Source organism: Andrographis paniculata, unplaced genomic scaffold (genome assembly GCF_009805555.1).
Source record: "Andrographis paniculata isolate CXL003 unplaced genomic scaffold, ASM980555v1 Contig55END, whole genome shotgun sequence".
In the NCBI taxonomy this organism is placed as follows: domain Eukaryota; kingdom Viridiplantae; phylum Streptophyta; class Magnoliopsida; order Lamiales; family Acanthaceae; genus Andrographis; species Andrographis paniculata.
The window spans coordinates 2,288,066-2,308,908 of record NW_026137590.1 but is presented as its reverse complement, the minus strand read 5'-3'; the positions used below and the strand labels follow the sequence as shown (position 1 = coordinate 2,308,908).

Here is a 20,843-nt window from a genome sequence, read left to right as displayed (position 1 = left end):
TAAAACGAGCATAAAAATTGGAACAGCCCGCCTACCTAATTAAAGAGCATTTATTAAATAAATATAATTAAAAAATATACGCCACGTGGGTGAGCAGCTCCGTTCCTCTTTCTCATTGGTAAAATTTTATTTAATTTTAATTGGTACAATGTTTCCGAGTCAAAGTTATGAGTCGGCTTAGATGGCTCGGCTTGGCTTCCCCAGTCCAGTCCAGTCCAGCCCTACCTACCTACCCACCCCACCCCACCCCACCCCACCCTTTCTGAGGGTGTATATATTTCGACGAATGATTCATGGAGGATATGTAGCATATAGCGTAGCAAAGCAATTTGCAGTCTACATTCTCGCAGTTGTTGGCTCATTAATCAGCGAAAATCTAAACCAAGGGTTTTGAATCACCGGAGATCATCTCGTGCAAATGAATGCGCTTGCCGCCACCAATCGCAACTTCCGCCAGGCGGCGCGAATCCTCGGCGTCGACTCCAGGATTGAGAAGAGCCTTTTGATCCCCTTCAGAGAAATCAAGGTTGTTATTAATCGATTTTGTACTGGAACATCGGAATCGGAATTTCTTTTCCTGTTATTTTCCGACGGTTTTGTTGCCGTAGGGTTTTAGAAACGATTTGAACCTTTTTTCTTTTTTTTGTTAATGGAGATTGTGGACGTCGATTCACTTTGGCTTTTCTTCTTCTTCTTTATTAGGTCGAGTGCACGATTCCCAAGGACGACGGAACGCTGGTGTCTTATGTAGGATTCAGAGTGCAGCATGACAATGCCCGTGGGCCCATGAAAGGAGGAATCAGATACCATCCAGAGGTAACTCGCAATTTTGTTGATTTCTTTGGTGATAATGTGATTTTATTACTCCTTGTTGTTAAGTCAAACGTATGTGAAATTCTTAGTCAGGATAATGGAGGCCATCATTAATGGCTTTTGGTGGTTTTGCATTCTAAATTCCATCTTAAAAAGGCGTGAACAGAGCTGTATTTTGGATCTTATGTTGGAATAGGATCTCATCTGTTTTATTTACTAGTAAACTCAATCTTTGCTAAGGAGAATGAAACTAATCATGAACTAATTAAATCTAATCTGCATTCTGAAAACCATGTAGTGATTGAGCTTGTTTAAATTCAATACCTCCTTTTGGATGGATCCTTTCTGTTAAGATGGCTGAATTAAAAATTTGGATACTTTCATCGTCAGCTGTTTTTGGTTGTTCAATGTGTAACTAAAGGTACTTCTTTTTTTTTTTTTTTTATATCTTCAATTGGATTATATGGGAAACAGAGAGCTCATGTTGGAAGTCTTAGAGATGTGTATTCAGTGTTTTTGACGGCTAGCATGAGATTACAAGCCTGGCCAAAAGAGTGTCTTTCTTGCTATTAAGATAGTTGAGCAAAAGATATGGTTCTTAGGTGCTAGTTTTTGAATTAGTCTCTTTTGTTATATATATTGTTTGTTGTGAATAATGGAAGTGTAAAAATGTGTTTGGCGTATCTTTAATTTCTTCCTTTTATGCCCTGTAAATCTCCTTTGTTGTGGTTTTGGAGAGGTCACGCTAACAGAAATATAATTATTGTCTTGGTGGCTGTTCATTGGCTGTGAGTCCATTTGACATATGCTTCTGTACTTTTTATTGTGGTCTCGGATTAAATCTGCATTTGTAAGATAGAAAACGTAAGCGCATACTTTTCATGCTATTTATATACTCGGTTGAATTCAATAGGTTTTTTGTCGTTTCTTTTCAATAGAAGAAATTGATGCACGTGGGTTTATAGTATTGAATAACCGTTTCTCCTGTGACAAGAATACTCTGGGAATTCTTTTGTTCGGTTTATGGTTGAGGTTGCTGACTTGACTTTTATATATTTAAGGTTGACCCCGATGAAGTGAACGCACTTGCGCAATTGATGACGTGGAAGACGGCCGTAGCAGATATTCCCTATGGTGGAGCAAAGGGCGGCATCGGTTGTAATCCCAAAGATCTATCTAAGAGCGAGCTGGAACGCCTCACCCGTGTCTTTACTCAAAAAATTCACGACCTTATAGGTGTTAATGCAGACGTTCCTGCACCAGATATGGGCACTAATGCTCAGGTATATATTTCGCATTAGTTTCTCTAATTGTATTTCATTCCTTTTGTCGATCATTTCTCAGAAAAAAATTATCCACGTGCAGACAATGGCTTGGATTTTGGATGAGTACTCAAAATTTCACGGCCACTCACCTGCAGTTGTTACAGGAAAACCAATTGTTAGTAAATCATTTGAAATTTAAGAATATGAAACTAAAATGGCTTGTGGTCTTAATTCTTTTATTTGGTACGACAGGATCTTGGTGGCTCACTGGGGAGGGAGGCTGCCACCGGTCGAGGCGTTGTGTACGCCACAGAAGCTTTACTGGCTGAACATGGAAAATCAGTAAAGGGTTTAACATTCGCCATTCAGGTGCAACTTCTGATATGTAATTTTGATTGGATTGTTTCTATTTTTCGCTGATGCACATCTTATTAAATGTAAAATTGAATATAATTTAGGGATTTGGGAATGTTGGATCTTGGGCTGCTCGTCTCCTGCACGAAAAAGGTGGAAAGGTCGTTGCTGTCAGTGACATAACAGGAGCGGTGAAGAACCACAGCGGGATTGATATAGCCGCACTGATTAAGCATAAAGAGGCGACGGGGAAGCTCGAAGATTTCAGCGGTGCTGATGCTATGGATGCGAATGAGTTGCTGACTCATGAATGTGATGTTCTCATACCGTGTGCTCTTGGTGGAGTTCTAAACAGGTACGTCGTGATCATTCATATTGAGCTGTCTGAATTATGAAACCGAGCTAATTCATAACGAAGAGCATGCCATTATTTGAATATTCCTTCTAGTCGATCTAACTTGTTTTCCAAAATTCCCTTGCAATGAATTGCATTATATTTTTATCTTGATTGCAGAGACAATGCCGCAAACGTGAGGGCGAAATTCATCATAGAAGCAGCAAATCATCCCACCGATCCGGAAGCAGACGAGGTATTTAGTTCGTATTTTTATTTTTATATCCGTCGAATTGTAGCATATAATTGGTTGTTGATAAGATAATGCTTGATTTCATCAGATCTTGTCGAAAAAGGGAGTGATCATACTCCCCGACATATATGCAAACGCTGGGGGAGTTACAGTCAGCTATTTCGAATGGGTTCAGGTAACAATCTCATATTTGACCTCTTGGATTCTTTTTCAAAATTTTTAAATTTGTATGTACTCACTCTTTGGAATAATTACCGCAGAACATTCAAGGATTCATGTGGGAAGAAGAGAAAGTGAACGCAGAGCTCAAAAGATACATGACGAAAGCGTTCCACAACATCAAAGGCATGTGCCAGTCGCACAACTGCAACCTCCGCATGGGCGCTTTCACCCTCGGCGTTAACCGCGTCGCCCGCGCGACTCTTCTCAGAGGCTGGGAAGCCTAAACAAACACAACAAAACCAGTCTTCTCATTTACTGTTGTGTTAATTTGTTTTATGGGAAAAAAATGACTGAACCTGTGAAAAATTTGGTAGGAAATAAAATTTATTGGTGAGACTATAGTCTTCTTGAATTTATCTCTCTCTCATGTGTACTCTTTCTCTCTCTAAATGCAGAAGACAGGATAATCTTGTTTATTGAGCATGGGCTTTCTTATCTCTTCCTTTTCAAGATACATAACTTTACCAGAAATTGTTCTGTTCTGTTGTGTTCTTCTTCTTAACAAGTTTCCATGGCTTCCATTGGAATTACTGCTTTTACAGTTACTCTCAGGGCTTGCAGCTCCAACCACCATCTCACCAAGAAACGGCGCCCACCAGCAGCGGCGAGTGTTGTCACTAATGTTGAAACCATTGGAAAGCAAGAGAGTGCGACAATTCTGATGGAAGATCCTTTGAAGGAGCACGAGAATCCGGTGCAGCATTTGGATGGGCCTTCGCCCCCGAGATTCTTCAATGAGAGATGGAAGAACGGGACGTGGGATCTCAACATGTTCGTGAAGCAGGGGAGAATGGATTGGGATGCGGTCATCGTTGCAGGTGCATTGTCTCTGTGTTTGCTTTAATTTTTACAAAAGTTTCAATAGGGATGGGCAAAAAATCGAACTGAACTGCCCAACCGCTGAATCAAACTGAAATTGCATTTTCGGTTAATCGAGCAAATTCGGTACGAATTCAAATATTGCATATTTGATATTTGTTCGGTTCGGTTTTGATTTTGGATAATTTTTTTTTTTTTTTTTCGATTAACCGAATCGAATATATTTATATTATTATATTTTAAATTTTATATTACCTCCATCCGACTCTAAGGATTTCATTTGTTTTTTGCGTGTCAATATTTGAATATTAATTATTATATCAAAACATAGTATAAATTAAAAAAAAATTGCAAAATAAAGGTAAATGTGACCTTAGAGCTGGACGGAACGAGTATTAATAATTATATTCGGTTCGAATATTTGAAATATTTTTATTTAATTAGAATTTTAATTATTTTTTAATTTCAATTCGGTTTGAATTATTTGAAAATATTGCAAATATTTTCTATGAATACGTTTCGCGATTTCGGGTATTTGTTTGATCGGATATCAAATACCTGCATATTTGCAAATACCTAAACCGTGCTCATCCTTAAGTTTTATGCCATCTTCTTCTTTTGTGCAGAGGCGAGGAGAAGAAAGTTCCTTGAAGCGTATCCGGAAGCTTCGACAAACGAAGAACCTGTGAAGTTCAGAAGCTCGGTCATCCCGTTATGGGCGTGGATCGTTCATTCCCATCTCCCGGAGGCTGAACTACTTAACGGTTAGGCCATCCTATTCCTTTTGGGGCCGGCGGGGCTAATTTTGGTCAATTAAAGTGTGGCGAGTAATGTAATGTAATGTTGTAGGTCGAGCTGCAATGGTGGGATTTTTCGCGGGGTATGTTGTGGATGCTTTGACGGGGCTCGACATGATCGGACAGGCCGGGAATTTTATTTGTAAGCTTGGGTTGTTTGCGGCAGTGATAGGTGTGATGGTTGTGCGGAGGAAGGAAGATGTTGACAACGTTCGAAAATTAGTCGATGAGGCAACTTTTTACGACAAGCAATGGCAAGCGTCGTGGAAAAAGAGCGAAGATGAAAATGTTGTCGAAAACACGAAGGGTGATTGACAATTGGGTCGACCTCAAATCTTCGATGTATTTTGAAATTTGATCTTTTTTTTATTTTATATATATATATATATATAATTTCGATTGTGTTGCCATGCAAAAAATCCATCGACAACAGCAAGCTAAAAAGGTGAAAGGATCAGTGAACTTAACTTTTATCTTCCAAAGAAAGTACAAAACTAAATCCGATTCATTTTCGATGAATGTGTTAGAAATTGTGGATGAGCAATATATTCATACGCAATCAACATAACAATAGAGTGAGAGGAGAGTGAGACAAAATAGGAGACAATAGGCTTATTCCACAAAATTTATCTTTTTCTTTAATCTTCTAGGATTTATTTATTTATTTTGTTATTTTTATAGAAATAATATAACTTGATTTTCATTAATTACAATTTGTTTGTGGCATTTGTTCTTCCATCGATATCATTTTCTAAATTTATTATATACACTATAGATTCACATCTAATCGTCTGAAAACTTACAAATTATATCCAATGAGAAGTTTTAGATTGAAAATTATATTTTCATGCCAATATTATTGACACCCCAAGTGAGACTTAGCAGCGTATGCGATTACAATAACAAAATGAGGTTGTTCATATGACAAATCAAGAAAAAAAAAAAAAAAAACGGCATCGAATTATCGGATGCCCTCAATGGTCTGTCTATCCGATATGATCAATGTCAATAAAGTGTGCTTTGAGTACAGAGGGCAACACTTTTTTTCTAGCAGGTGCAACTGTCTTTATTATTGAGGAAATATCATCAGTGATGCAAGCAAGGCTTCAAAATTTCATGTATGATATGTTGTACCAAGTGGCCGACATATTCAGGTCGGTCACAAGCAATGAAATGATCTCCATTTGACAAGAAAAGAGTCGAAACATGTAATACCCCCGGAGTTTAATAGTGATATGAGTTGGGAGGATTTAATACCCCCAATGTTGAATAAGAGGTTAAATGGATTGAATAGACTACTAATGTCAACAATGTGCATATTCTTTTTCGGAAGCCCTACTGAAAGAACTTTAGAGTTAAGCGTACTTGTTCTAGAATAATTTTACGATGGGTAACCATCTGGAAAGTCTCCCAAAGTGCACGTGAGTGAGGACATAAGCGTGCTGAAAGGAATCGTGTTGACTTGTAGGGTCTACGATCCCGACATGTCCGGCTTTGTCTGCGGGCCGGGGTGTCACAGTTGGTATTAGAGTCAACCTGTGACAGTCCGCAGTCGTTGACCAGACTGTTGACGGGCCTAGCAATTGACGATCCTTGGAGTGCAACGTGGACGTTACATTCTTAAGTCGGGGAAGATGTAATACCCTTGGAGTTGAATAGTGATATGAGTAAGGAAGATTTAATACCTCTGAGGTTGAATAAGAGATTAGATAGATTGAATAGATTATTCATGTCAACAATATGCATATTTTTTTTTTGGAAGCTTTATTGAAAGAACTCTAGAGTTAAGCGTGCTTGCTCTAAAATAATTTGCAGATGGATGACCCCCTGAAAAGTCTCTCAAGCTGCGCGTGAATGAGGACAGAAGTGCGCTGAAAGGACTCGTGTTGACTTGTGGAGCCAGTTTACGATCCCGACATGCCGGTTTTGCGTGGCTTGCGGGCCAGGGGATCCTGTAGTTTGGCTGAATCAAGCGAAGTATCACAGTCAAAAAACATCCAACACCTATGGTACGCCAAATTTTTCTAGTTGTGCAACCCAAATAATGTCGGTTCGGATACTGAGCATGAATCAAACTGCTTATATTTTACAGCCTGCGGCAGTTATGAATTATTTTTAAAATTTTTTTTTTCTATCATTTGCATTTTCAAAGATGCATTTATTACAGTTTGGATAGATACAAATGCTTTAGAGGGACTCTTCAAATGGTTCAACAATCTTTATAAATCACAATGGAAACACAAAAGAATTTAGGAAGCAAATGATGTATCAAACCTCATATGGAAACATCCCAAAGATTGATTCGAAAAATGATGTGGATAGTATGTTTCTTGCCTAAGAGGATTGTCCACTACATCAATTTCTTTACAGGGGCAATTCGATGTTCTCTGGGAACAACTATTTTTAACTGTAACCGTCGATTGTCCTGCCAATAAGCGATCTTAACATCATTGGTAAGGTGCCTTCAAGGCAACAATCGGTTCAACAACCCTGCTAGCGCATCCTACCATTATCATTCCACCAAGTGGTTTAAAAAATTTTCCACCCCACAATAGCTATTCAAACAAAATTGGGGGCAATTAATACACATAATCCCGTATGGCAATATTCCAGTTACTGATTTGGGAGTCCAACACAACTAATATTCTTTTCGGAAAATGGACTCTTTTTCCATATCATTCTTTGGGGGCCAACAATTATTTGATGCTCCGGATGGTCATTGTTGCCATAAGCAATATCATGGGCTACAACCACCGATTGTTTTGCTAGCCAACGATCACAATGCCACTAGTATGGTGCTACAAATTTAGCATTCAAGTCCACTACATCAATCCCTTGAAAGGCAACGATAGTTTAGTGCTTTCGGGAAAAATTATTTTCAGCTATATTAAAGCCCACTTTCATTGATTGTTTTGCCGATTAGCAATCTTAATGGTGCTAGTATGATATTCATGGAGCAACAAGTTAGTCTGACAACCCCTCAGATACTGCTCGTAGCTGTTTTGGTAAACATTTTCATATCGTCGGCCTTACCTTGATTTGGTAGAGGATATGATGCCAATATGCCCATTGCTGCATGAAATCAAAATACTTAAATTTATTTATTTATTTTTTCGGGAGAGGATGGACGTTCGAGTATTGAACATGTGAGCTATTTTATTGCACAATATGGAGAAATAAGACATAAAGATTGACACAAACTTCAAATATTTTTGCTATCATTGATTGCCACCTCTTTCAGTTGGTATTTTGTGTTATTGCCAAGCTCCATAAAGTCATTGCGAGATAATTTTCATAGCCATTTTTACAGCCCACCAATTGAAGTTACATTATTTGATTTAAGGAATACAAAACATTAAGTTGATGAATTGTTAGCTGAGTATATTGAATGTTTTCAACAAATGAAGAGTCGTACGCAATGTACAAATTTGGATATTCAAGCGACCGTGGAGTGGTGGAAAACATGCATCCACAACTCAAATAGAAGTTAGTTTTTCAAGATTTTAGGGACTTCTAACAACTCTTATTTTTCACCATTCATGCAAATCAATTGATAAACCCTTTATTATCATCAATGATCAGAATTCTTTTGAACCGTGGATGTTGATACCGATAATTTTACAGTTAAGCGAATGTCATGACGCTGAAAACCAAAGGCAAGAAGATAAATTTACCTTTCAGTGATTGAACAAATCCCAAATCATACCATTCCATCCCTTAAAACGGACACAAAAAAAGCGCCACCAAAGGAAAATATTAGAGAAAAAAATTTAGGAAGATGACATACTAAAAAGATTGGATAATCGAAGTTAAAAACTAGCCCGAGAAATTGTCAAAATTAGGATTACCAATTCTCCACAATGGGCTCTAGCGAAGAAAACCAGATATGCCACTAGCCTCTGGAACAAAAAAAGTAAATCGATTTTATTTCAATAGTACAGAAAAATAGTTGATCTAGTTTATGAGCAATCTTAGAAGTGCTCAATCAAAAAATGAGTTTCGATTAGTGCTTGGTTGTTGACAACTCAAAAGTAGATAGCAATCCTTCCAAAAATTTCAACTTGCCATATTGATGCTACTAAAAAATTTGAAAAAAAAAATTTGATTAAAGAATATGAGGAAATGAAAGAAAAAAATTAGTTGATAAGAAAGCCGTCAAACAAAAAGTCGGCAAGTTGTGCTATGAATAAGCTAGATGTGTATTGTATTCTAACTTAAACTGGCTTTGAAATAAAGCCTTGGGTTGAACGCCGAAATTCTCAAAATAATAAATCATTGATGTTGACCGAGTGTGGACAAATTAGGAAGCTCAAGCCATTCATTCTAATTTTTAGGAAAATGCCGACATTTAAGGGGCAAGATATGCTACTTGAAATAGACTAGCGGCATCATATAAGAGCCTAAAGCAAGTAGGATCAACGCCCGAATTTCCGATTATAATCGCTTGTGCTTGGAAGGCTTGATTTTCTAATATTGTGATTACTTCGCCGAGAAAATATCTAGGCTGATTAAAGAGCTGGTCGAACATCTATTTCCAATAAAAATTAGTTGTTGATTGTGCAAATAGTTGCCGATAAGGTAAAATTTCAAGTTGCACCCACCGATCAAGTCAAAAAGTGAGAAAATAATGAGATCAGGTCTAGTTGTGCAAGTTTGTTTTTTTGTTTTTTGGAGTTGGCATTGAGTTTTGCAAATTGTATTTAGTCATTTTTGGCATATGGAATGGTTGGTCGCCAAGTTGATCAATTGCAACAGATATTCATTGTGACAAGTTATCGTCTTTTAAACTCATTCATCAATCACTTGTTCCTTATGTTGGGGACTCCTGTTTGCGACTATATAAATTAATGACTGTGTTTCCCTAAGAGTTCAAGCTTTTAGGTGAAACGGTCATTCTGCATCCGACATGGTATCAGAGCCATGGTGCCTGTATTTGATTGATCCGATATGAATTTTTGAGATTATCATCTCGATGGGGGAGTATTGAATATTGTCTCACATTGGTAAACATGTGAGAACTCTCTTAGTTATAAGGGTGATGGACCACTCCACCTATCACCAATTAGTTTTAGGTTGGAAGTCTGGATCCTTTCTTAACACCTTAGATCGACTAAACTTTTCATCAATCAATTGTTCCTTTGTCGATCCAGGCGTATATATACAAATTTTTTATATATATATATTCAATATTTTGCGAAATATAAGAGAGAATTAGGTGGACACACAAAATATCCGTCAATAAGACTAATCCTAAAGAATTTTAACCGATCGGGTGGAGTCGATTTGTGGCCATATTAGTGCGACTATTAGCGTCGAGCCTAATCTTCCTATTAACCCATCCTAAAGAGGTGGAAAGATGTATTAAACTTAACTTATTTGTTTCAAAGGATGTACAATTTGAGTCCGATAATGTGTAGGTCTAAATGACTAAACTCGATTCATCTTTGACGAACCATTGAAGTTGTGATTGAGCAACATATTCATATGTACTCAAGATATTAATAAAGTGAAGATGTCACAAGAATTAAGTGATGGATTGAGGATGATGGTAACATGAATTAGGTTTGACGATTACAAACGATAAATACCAAATTGAATGCGATGTAAATTGGGACAAAAAGGAAGGAGAAAGCGCCTAAAAAGGAGGCAACCAACCCATTCCACACAATTTATTGTTAATTTTCTTTAATCATTTTTTGTATTTTTCTTATTTTTTAAAAATAATATAATTTGATTTTTGTTGGAACTGGACCAACTCAATAGTATATTGATCGCTTTGGGCTTAGCCCACACAAATTTGTTTTTGAACTTCCGCCAAAATGCTTCGTACTAATGGATTTTCTTTGGGACTTATAAGGTGTTAGATTTTCTTTTAATCTTTCAACTTGGAACTTCGGTTTGCACCCCCAACAATCCCTCCCTCAAAGCAAGACCAACCAATGGGCCTTTCTTGCCCACTTAACTTATCACAAAGGGACCCGCTGTCTAACCAAATACTACTGTCGGGACTGACTCAACGACGCTAGTAGAATTTCGACACAAAGCACCTCCGCAGGTCACGAGGGCGAGCCCGCCCCAATACCATCCAGTCCATTTCACCAAACGAATCAGGCTTTGATACCACTGTTGAGACTTGACCAACTCAACACTAGTAATATATTGTATGTTTTGACTTAGCCCGCACGAATTTGTTTTTGGACTTTCTCCAAAAGGTCTCATACCAGTGGACTTTCTGTGGGACGGGTGTTAGATTTTCTTCTAATATTTCAAATGTGGGACTTGGATTTGCACCCCAACAATTTTCAATAAATTATAACTCGGTTTTTTCCATTTGTTATTCGATCGATTTGCAAAATATTTCCCTAAATTTATTGCATATCATCTGTGATTCCCATCAAGTCGCCCAAAAATCCACCGATTTTCTTCAACAAAAATTTTTAAGCTGGAGAATGAATTTGCAAGCCAACAGATTTTTTATAAAAATATACAATACCGTTTCGGATAGAGATCAAAAAAAAAAAAAAACTGTTAAAATACTGTTCATACCCTATTGAAAAAATATAAAACTGGCAAAATTTTGGTAAGATACTGTATTGCACTTTGTATATATTGGTAATTCGATATATTGATGCAAAAATTATTAGTATATTTTAAATTTTTTCCAAAATTATAAATTATTTTTAATTTCTATCGTACGTGTAATTCGATATATTGAATTCTCAGTACGATAAGTACGATGTATAATATTTGCTATATGAATTTTCAGTATACCAATTTTTTAGTACGGTATCGTAGGATAAAATATTATACCGAAAGTTTTGATACTTTAGTATACCAATTTTACATATGATCAAATATCATATAAAAAATTTTGATACACCAATTTTTTGAAATATTAAATATCATATGAAAAATTTAGATATGATACATGCTATACGATATAAATTCTGTATATTGTACCCAACTACGGTATAAATTTCTGTATATTGTACCAATTTCTGCTCCCAAAGGATATTATATTTAAATCAAACTTCAAAAGAATACAAATGCTTTTATATTGTATATTTTATTACTATACATTTTAACTGTGAAAATAATTTAAAAATTTCATAACAATTAAATCATTGTTAACTAATAATGAAAAAATATTTCTTCTAATTTTCTTTTAATAACAAAAAAAAAAAAAAGAATTAAACAGAATTTTTTTCATAAATATACGAAAATTATACAATTTAATACATTGGAGCTTCACAATAAATTTTATAAATTATAAGCGATAGTAATATCCGATAGACTGAGATTTAATACTCCCTCCTAGATATACAACAGCTTTGCTTTGAACACCGTTGTTTAGGTAATATAGATTAGTAGATTATTAATAATAAATTATAATATTATTTTATTATTTTTTATATTAATAATATTGTTAATATTTTAAAATATAAATTAATATAATTAATTAAAAAATATTTAAAATATATATTTAAATATTTTTAGCATTATAGTTCAATAAAATATATAAAATATAAATATTATTTTGTAAACAATAAAATTTTATATAATATAAATAAATAAAAATATTTAATTATAATAAACTTAAACTTATTTTATAAAAAATAAAAAAATTTAAACCTAAATAAAATTACTTGTTATAAAAAAAATTTAAATATTTAAAATTTAATTAAATTGATTAATATCTATTAAATATATTTAAATCAAATAAATTTACTAAATATTGAAATAAATCTATTCGGCGCGAGACAACTCTTTCTAAAGAACTCAAAATAGACTCGTAACTTCGGATGAAAAAAAAGAAAAACAGAAATATTATATATAATATCTAAAGAAGGGTTTGACCCATGGGTTGAATTCGGGTCGGACCCATTTTGCTATGGATTTTAATATTTGGCACGAAAATTCATAATAAATCCATTATTTTAATATCTATGAGTAGAAAAAATTAAAAATAAAATTGGTATAATTTATGACTTCGTTCCGCCCACAAAAGCAAAAGAAGGAAGCTTTCAGATGCTGAAAGCTCTCTATCCTGCACGGAAATGCGCACCTCTACGCCGCCGCATCAACCGCCTGCCGATGGAGCCTCTGCGGAGGATGCGGCGGAGCGACGCCTGAGGGAGGCGGAGGAGCGTCTGAAGGAGGCCATAGAGGAGTTGCAGCGGAGGCAGAGGAGTCCGCCGGAAAATCTCCATCCGCCGTGCGATCACGCCGACGAATCCTGCGTCGCAAATGCTGTGGGGAACCTGTGCCAGAGCTTTTTGCTATCGTACGGAATTCGAGTTGGCATCGGAATCCTCCTTCGCGCCTTTAAGCTCGCGCGCCTCAAGTCCTATTCATCTCTCCTCGATCTCAAGGTTTCGGAATTTTCATTTCTCTGCGATTGGAAATAACTAGTTATATTGTGGTCATTTTTGGATTTAGACTCGTTTTAGTGAGTTCCTGTAGTTGGACCTAGTTAATTAGATTTGTTCGTGTGCCTGGCGTTTGATGAAGGATAGTGTTTCCTGACAATCTCTAATTTTCGCTGAACAATTAAAGGATTTCATGGTTCATTTGGGGATCATGATAATGATGGTGATAACTTGTTTTCTGGTGCAGTGGAACCTGATATTCGAACTTTTTGAAAAGGTAAAACTGCTGAAGGCAGGCTAGAACTCAATTTGTATCAGGATTTAATACAGTTGCTTCAATGGATAGTGAACTTTGAAACCTGTCACCATATAAGATTTTATTTTCATGTTCATATCTTTCTCAAATTTGTACTCAATTTATTATCTGCAGTTTTGAACGGATATACTTAAAAATCAATGTGAAGATGTGTGATTTTTATCAAATATATCCATTTACATGCCTTCAATCTGATTACATATAATCCATGTTTGAGTGATTGTTTTTGACTTAAGGATATTGTCTGGTCTGTATACATAGGTATTTGGTGCGTTCTTGGGATATTGTTGCTTGAACTAAAACAGCTAATATCTTGTTCTTAACAAGTTTACTTTATTTCTACTTATGTCCTCTTTTTCTATGCAAGTGTGAAGGTCCGTGAGCTAATTACATAAATGGTTTATATGAGTTATTATCTTGTAGAGTAATCAATCAAACTATTTGCAGCAACTTGTATCAGAGAAAGATCTTATTGTAAGAGAGGAAGCATGCCGAATTGGACTGCTTTTTGGGGGATTCACTGGTTCCTACCATGCTCTGAGATGTTTGTTCAGAAAACTAAGAAAGAAAGAGACCCCTGCAAATGCGTAAGTTAACAATAACAAAGCATTTCTATGATCTATTTGATTATGTCTTGCCATCGTATTGTTGTGCAGACGTTCTTTTTCTGTCATATTTTTAAGGTTGATTATTATTGACGGGATTCAACAATTCCAAATATATGACTTAGTTAAAGGGGATGATGGAACAGAATTTTAGCAGGTGCAATATCTGGTTTGTCTATTTTATCATTAGATGATTCCAGCCGAAGGCGCACCCTGGCTTTATATCTATTGGCTAGGCTTGCTCAGGTATGTCAGTCACTATCTTTCTCTTTAATCTCCTATATTTTACCCTGCGTATGATGTAATTTTTTTCATTGATTTTATCTAAGTACTTGGTTATTTTGCCAGTGTACATATAACTCAGCCAAATCCAAGAATAAATTCCACCTCTGGGGAAGTCATTGGAGTCACGGGGATACTCTACTCTTTTCACTGGCTTGTGCACAGGTGCACTCTTAATTGTTGCATCCTTTGTTTGCTTTATGGTCACTAATCATGTTGTCCTAGTTGAGGTGATTCGATTATATTACCTTCTGCTATATATATACATATTTGACTAATTCTGCGGTTAAGAATACAATATATCTGAGTCTGTTGTTGGATGCTGCTTTTATTTTTGGTTTCCTGTGCATTCTTTCTTTTGTTTTTGTTCTGATACAACTTACACTTCAATGGCTATCTGATCACGAGATTTTTTCAGGTTATGTATGCCTTTGTTATGCGCCCTGAGAGCTTGCCAAAATCATATCGAGATTTTATTCAGAAAACTGGGCCAGTTGCTGCACCTGTTTACAAAGCTGTGAGGGAGTGCTGTAGAGGTTCTCCTGTTGATATTGCCTCACTATCTGCTTACTTGTCGAGTAGAAAGAGAAATTTTGTAGGGAAGTTGGACGAGTTTCCTGCTATTATTCCGTGCTCTATTATTCACCCTGATACAGAGTCATGCTTAGTTCACAATGCAAACGCAGCATCGGCTACCTTCAGGAAGACGTTTCCTTTATACTTCTCTTTGACCTTCGTTCCATTTGTTTTCCTGCGCCTGCAGAAGGTATATAATCCTTTGAACTATACTCTCCGTACAAATTTACAATTATTTTGATCGATTTGTTGTGCTAAATTGCTCGAGTGGGTAAGCAAATGTTGCAATGGTTAAGAAGATTGTTCCTAGGGCAATATCAGAGTAATCAAATATGTAAAACATTACATTTCAAATCTAATTTTAGATGTGGCTAACTATGCATCATGTCTCATAGTTGCTCTAGTTTACGCAGTCTATATAATCGGGTTAATCTTTATGGTTTTCTTGTTCTTATCCAGTTCATGGATGCTCCGGTTCGTACATGTTGGCATGCTGTCACAGGCGGTGTTCGTTCAACTACATTCTTGTCTTCTTTTGTTGGTATTTTTCAGGTATTATTGTCTCTGCAATATGAGCATCTGTTTGCATCATAAAATATGATAGCCTTACCGATTAACTACTCCTGTCTATAAAAAGGCAGCAATATGTATGCATCGGAAAGTGGCAGTAAAGGACCACAAGCTTGTATATTGGCTCGCTGGAGGGATGGCTGCCCTCTCTGTATTATTGGAGAAGAAAGCTAGGCGGGGAGAATTGGCTTTATACGTTCTTCCTCGGGCTGCAGATTCTTTGTGGTATATTTTGGTGAATCGACATTTGCTTCCAGATATCAAGAATGCTGAGGTAACTGAGTCCTTTTTTTGGCATACTATAAATAAATAGTAGGGTAAATTGCATAATATTTTAGTATAAATATATAGAGAAAATTGCAAAAATCATTCCACACTTTTGTCATATATTTATCTCGATGGTAAAATATATTCTACATGTTTGCAGAAGTTGTTACGCTCGGCCAAAATGCATAAATAGCGGCTTTTGAAAACATGTAGGATATATTTTTCCAACAATATAAATATATGCAAAAGTGATAATGGAGTAGTATGCAATTTACTCTAAATAGTATAACGATTAGAAGTTCAAGTATATGTATTTCGCAAGTGTCTTGTTATACACTATCATCAATTATTGACGCAAAGTCCCAATATTTCACAGGTGGCTCTGTTCTGCGCATGTATGGGCGGAATCATGTATTACCTAGAACATGAACCGGACACGATGGCTCCATTCCTTCGAGGTTTGATTCGTCGCTTCCTCACGAGCAGAATTAGCAACCCGGGCTCACCCTCCACTCGAAATGCGTCCTACACATATCTGCATACATTCGATGCCATAAAGAAACCGCAGGCGCAAGACAACGGAGACACTGATACCACATCCTCCTCCGAAAAATACAACCTTGAATCAATACCTGGGCTCTGAGTATCCTTTTTCACATTGCTCAGCCAACACTGATGTCCATCGAGAAATTGACTTCCGGCGCTGATTACATTATCGGTATGATTTGAGTAATTGTTCAATACATTATTATCGTCACCCCGGCCATGAGAGTTGAAAGGAATTTCAGGTTAGCCGTATGAGTGTAAATAATCACACTGCTGCATTTCTACATTTCTAAATTTGTGACTAGCTCGGCGATTCGAATGATGATTTTAAGTTTTCGCCTTAGCCCAGCTCATTTGGTACTATTGTTGTTCTTGTTGAGGCTTGCATAACTCGTAGGTTTTGTTTCCGATTTTGCATGAAATCCCACCAAACACGCAGGAAAATATCCGGCCGCGCCGAGTTTGTCCCTCCTTTTGTATTCTTATGTCTTCCTCGGCAATGGCCCTTTTCAAGGAGGCGGTTATGTCACCGGAAGCCCATGCCACAGATATATGCGGCCGCGGATCCTGTCGCCCAACCAAATCAATCAAATTCCAAACACGAACACAAACTAGCTTTGATCGAACATACCTTGTAAAACTCAGGAAGGTTATGAAGCCTGTACACTTCATTCACGCATTCGATTTGCTTTCTTATCTGAGAGGAGACATCAATCGACCAACGGATAATGAATCCGGTGATATGGTAAGAGAAAAAAATGTGTTCGGGCAAGGTTATGATTAGTCGAAACAACAAGCAAATATTGTCGTGCACGTACCTCAGCTAAACCTCCACCGATAACTTCCAAAGATAGGAATGTCCGCGTCCCCTCATCGTTGACGAAAACTTCCCATTTATCGAAATTAATCCAATACCTACCCCATTTTCAATAACATACATACATAATAAGCATAACATTAGAATAAAGCACAAGCTATAAGCTCGAAACATAACTAAATCCGTAAAAATGAATAGCTTTGATACATGATAACAAATGCGCGCATCCTCATCGTTGACAAAAACTTCCCATTTATCGAAATTAATCCAATACCTACCCCATTTTCAACAACATACATACATAATAAGCATAACATTATAATAAAGCACAAGCTAAGATCGAAAGATAACTAAATCCGTAAAACTGAATAGCTTCGATAGATGATAACAAATGCACGCATCGTATAAATTCTCACTCACCTCCTTTGGGACTGCAGCAGCCTTTGTCGAAGCATACTCACCATGGAGTCACGTTGATGGACTCGGATTGGCACTGTTCTTCCCAAGCTCACGTGAAACTCCCTCCCCAGCACAATTTTCTCAAACTTTTGCCCGTCATTGATTAAGTTACTAAAGGGGATGTCTACATCAACTGCGTGGAGCTCATTTGAAGCCGATGCAATCCTCTTCAAGAACAAGGATATCTCCTTCCTCGCCGCCAATGGAATCATAACTAGAAAGAAATTCAATGTCAGAGTTGCATCAATCTGACGGAAAACAATAGCCCACTTCATTTTCTTTTGGTTTTTTGTATTGAATGGAAGGTATTTGATTTTAAGACTCCGACTACTTCAAAATGTCATGATTTGTTAACGGTGTTTTGAAAGTATTTTGGTGCTCAAGAAAAATGAAAAATTTGAACATAAAATAGATGTTTGAGCGGCATTTTAAATAGAAATATATATATTTTCGATATAAATTATTCAATGAAAAATAAATATCCTATGTAATGTTCTTAAAGGTAAAATTATTCATAGATAATGCTAAAATTGTTGTTAAAAACACAAGTCATATTTTCATAGAAAATAATTAGAATTGCATAAGAAATAAATTGAAACTATTAGTGTTTGGTTTTAATGTCATATAAAAAATATCACTATTCAGCCACACAATTTTCGATAAAAAATACACTCTTTCCTTTTACAAAACATCAAATCAAAATATCATTTAAGCCAAAATTCAAATCTAAACCTCAATTTCAAATCAAAACTAAAAAAATTCTTAAAATCAAACCATCTATCACAAAGACCAAACAAATTCCTCATTTTTCACAAACCATTGTATCAAAATACTATCTAAACAAAAACTTAAATCAAAACCCCAATTTCAAATAAAAACCAAACAAATTCCTAGAATCAAACCATCTTTCGTGAAGGCTAAGGTTTTGCTCGCTTGTGTTTCCAATAACATTTCTGCATGCTATGTCGGAAAGTTTTTAAAGCCCCAAAACCGCCTAAACTCCATACAAAAACATAAAATTCAACTACTATTTTTCACTTAAAAAATTAAATTGGCATACACAAATAGCACATCCTAAAATGATAATGGAGTCAGTTTATACTACTAATACTTACTCCCCTATTCTGTCCAATAATAGATTTTGTTCTAGTGTTCGGAAATAATATTCCCAAGCTCTATACTAGACGCATCAATAAAATGATGAGAGCCACAAATCTCTATGATTAAGGAACTTGCCACTAGAAAATGTAGTTGTGTTGTTTTGGTTTTTGGCATAGATTTTTACTAATCAGATTCTTTTTTTCCCTAAAAAAAACATCAAATCAAACAATTACTTTTTTTTTTCCTTTTTTTTATATATATTATACTATAAATTTATTTTAACTTCAAAAGATCACATTAACCTCTAAACCTCTATTTATATCTCGTCAACTATTCAAATTCAATCTTTTACTCATTAAAAAATCCAAACCAAAAAACTAAAACATACAAACAAACACACCATAAATGTCTCATACCAAAACCGCACACACACACACATATATATATATGTATGTATATATTAGGGGAGGAGAAGGTTACTGGGAATGTATATATGGAGGGCATAGTTGCCTTCAACGTGAGGGAAGCTACGAACTCGATTGGAATGATTGCTTTCTATCTGTGTCGGAAAATCAAATGCTGCACCTGCAACTTCAATCAATTCGTCGAACAGTTGAGGGGCAGAAAGTTCAATTTTTTATTTTTTAAAAAAGGAAGGGTATAGTGAGGAGATACCTACCAGCAACTGAATTTGGGGGCTGGAGAAGAGACAGAGGCGGCGGAGGGAGAGCGGTGGGTTCCGATTGGGCGGCGTCCCCGTCGGAATCAGAATCGGTTTCAGTGTAAGCGGCTCTGAGGGCATCCATGGAGTCTGTCTGTCTGTCTGTCAAAGCAAATCCAAAAAGCTTCTTCTTAAGCAGGCTCGCGTAAGTGTCATTTCATGGAAGGAGGTGTGACTCTTGCGGTGGGAGCTCCGATTTCAACACACGTTTTTATCCATCTCCATTGCAACAGCAGTTCTGTATACTATTGAATGGGAAGGCGATACAGCTTCTTCATTTTTTATTTATTTTTATTTTTATTTATTTTTTTTTTAAAAAATTAATATATTACTAGTATTAATTATTTTTATATTTTATATTTAATTTTTTCTATTCATGTAAAAATATTTTTTTTGTCCGACTCTAAATATCTCATTTTCTTTTTGCGTGTTATTTTTTAATATTAATTATTCCATTCGTTCCTTAATAATTTATCTATTTATTTCATTTTGGTTCGTCCTACAACAAAATATCCATTTCTTTTTAATAATTGTACCATCTAACTAACATTAAAAATACATTTCTAATTTACAATATATTACACAAATGTCATTATCTTTATATTATACCATACTAATAAGTTAATTTAATCTTTTTACCTTCATTTCTACTTTATCCAAATATAATACTAATATTTCTAAAATTCAATGAAAAAAATGCAAAAAGGAGGGAATATTATATTAAAACGTAATATAAATTAAAACAAATACAAAAATATTTTTATTGGTGTCTTATAATACTAATAAAATATTGTATAAGAAATTATACAAAATACTTTTAATGTTAAATACAATAACAATTATGAAAAAAAATAAATGTGATTTTTAAATTATTTTACGAAACAAATAAATCTATATAATACATAAAAGTTTTATTCTTTATTTTTATTTATTTTCTATATACGCATTTATTTATTTAATCATAGTTTGTCAATTGATCTAAACCTTCCACAAAACTTCCATACTACTATAAAAATTATAAATTGAGGATAATTTTATATAAATCCCCAAGAACTATAGTTATTATGCCTCTCTCCTCCCGTGAAAGTAATCTCGTACCTTAAGAAACATTTGTGTTTAATTCCGAGCTTTTGGTTTTGGGTTTTGATTTTAAATAGTAAAATTTTGAATTGAAATTTTTGTTTGATGTAATATAAATTTGTATTGACGTGATATTTTGAATGTTTATTATAATAAAATACTACCTCTGTCCAGCCAGGAAGTAATCATATGTTTTTCGCAATTGTATTTAACATTAAAAATATTCTTATATTTGTATAGTTTACTCCAAAAATATGATTGTATTTGTATCGTAAGA

At 35.4% G+C, this 20,843-nt stretch overlaps 4 protein-coding genes and 1 long non-coding RNA gene across 6 annotated transcripts; 3 read left to right on the top strand and 2 right to left on the bottom strand.

Moving 5' to 3' along the window:
- The first annotated feature begins 285 nt into the window (after positions 1-285).
- Positions 286-3,465, top strand: LOC127256458 (glutamate dehydrogenase A). Its single transcript, XM_051282476.1, has 9 exons — positions 286-526; positions 703-816; positions 1,875-2,096; positions 2,179-2,253; positions 2,331-2,447; positions 2,537-2,787; positions 2,947-3,022; positions 3,108-3,194; positions 3,280-3,465. Exons 1-9 carry the CDS (start codon positions 419-421, stop codon positions 3,463-3,465), a joined length of 1,236 nt encoding a protein of 411 aa, XP_051138433.1. The 5' UTR covers positions 286-418.
- A 166-nt stretch (positions 3,466-3,631) lies between these two features.
- Positions 3,632-5,249, top strand: LOC127256459 (light-harvesting complex-like protein 3 isotype 1, chloroplastic). Its single transcript, XM_051282477.1, has 3 exons — positions 3,632-4,059; positions 4,687-4,824; positions 4,910-5,249. Exons 1-3 carry the CDS (start codon positions 3,753-3,755, stop codon positions 5,170-5,172), a joined length of 708 nt encoding a protein of 235 aa, XP_051138434.1. The 5' UTR covers positions 3,632-3,752; the 3' UTR covers positions 5,173-5,249.
- Positions 5,250-6,835: 1,586 nt separating this feature from the next.
- LOC127256400 (uncharacterized) lies at positions 6,836-8,858 on the bottom strand. Its single transcript, XR_007839845.1, has 3 exons — positions 8,706-8,858; positions 8,532-8,573; positions 6,836-7,929 (listed from the first exon to the last, which is right to left on the bottom strand). It is a non-coding gene; the product is annotated as an uncharacterized LOC127256400 (long non-coding RNA).
- A 3,983-nt stretch (positions 8,859-12,841) lies between these two features.
- LOC127256299 (uncharacterized) lies at positions 12,842-16,761 on the top strand. The gene is made up of 8 exons (XM_051282236.1): positions 12,842-13,229; positions 13,990-14,129; positions 14,294-14,393; positions 14,496-14,594; positions 14,848-15,195; positions 15,465-15,557; positions 15,643-15,849; positions 16,219-16,761. Exons 1-8 carry the CDS (start codon positions 12,915-12,917, stop codon positions 16,483-16,485), a joined length of 1,569 nt encoding a protein of 522 aa, XP_051138193.1. The 5' UTR covers positions 12,842-12,914; the 3' UTR covers positions 16,486-16,761.
- On the bottom strand, positions 16,521-19,725 carry LOC127256300 (uncharacterized). Of its 2 annotated transcripts, none has more exons than XM_051282237.1 (6): positions 19,445-19,725; positions 19,246-19,356; positions 17,626-17,878; positions 17,207-17,303; positions 17,020-17,085; positions 16,521-16,955 (listed from the first exon to the last, which is right to left on the bottom strand). In XM_051282237.1, exons 1-6 carry the CDS (start codon positions 19,569-19,571, stop codon positions 16,749-16,751), a joined length of 861 nt encoding a protein of 286 aa, XP_051138194.1. In that variant the 5' UTR covers positions 19,572-19,725; the 3' UTR covers positions 16,521-16,748. The 2 variants fall into 2 exon arrangements, with proteins under 2 accessions (XP_051138194.1, XP_051138195.1); XM_051282238.1 differs by having other exon boundaries at positions 19,246-19,350.
- Between the last annotated feature and the right edge of the window lie 1,118 nt (positions 19,726-20,843).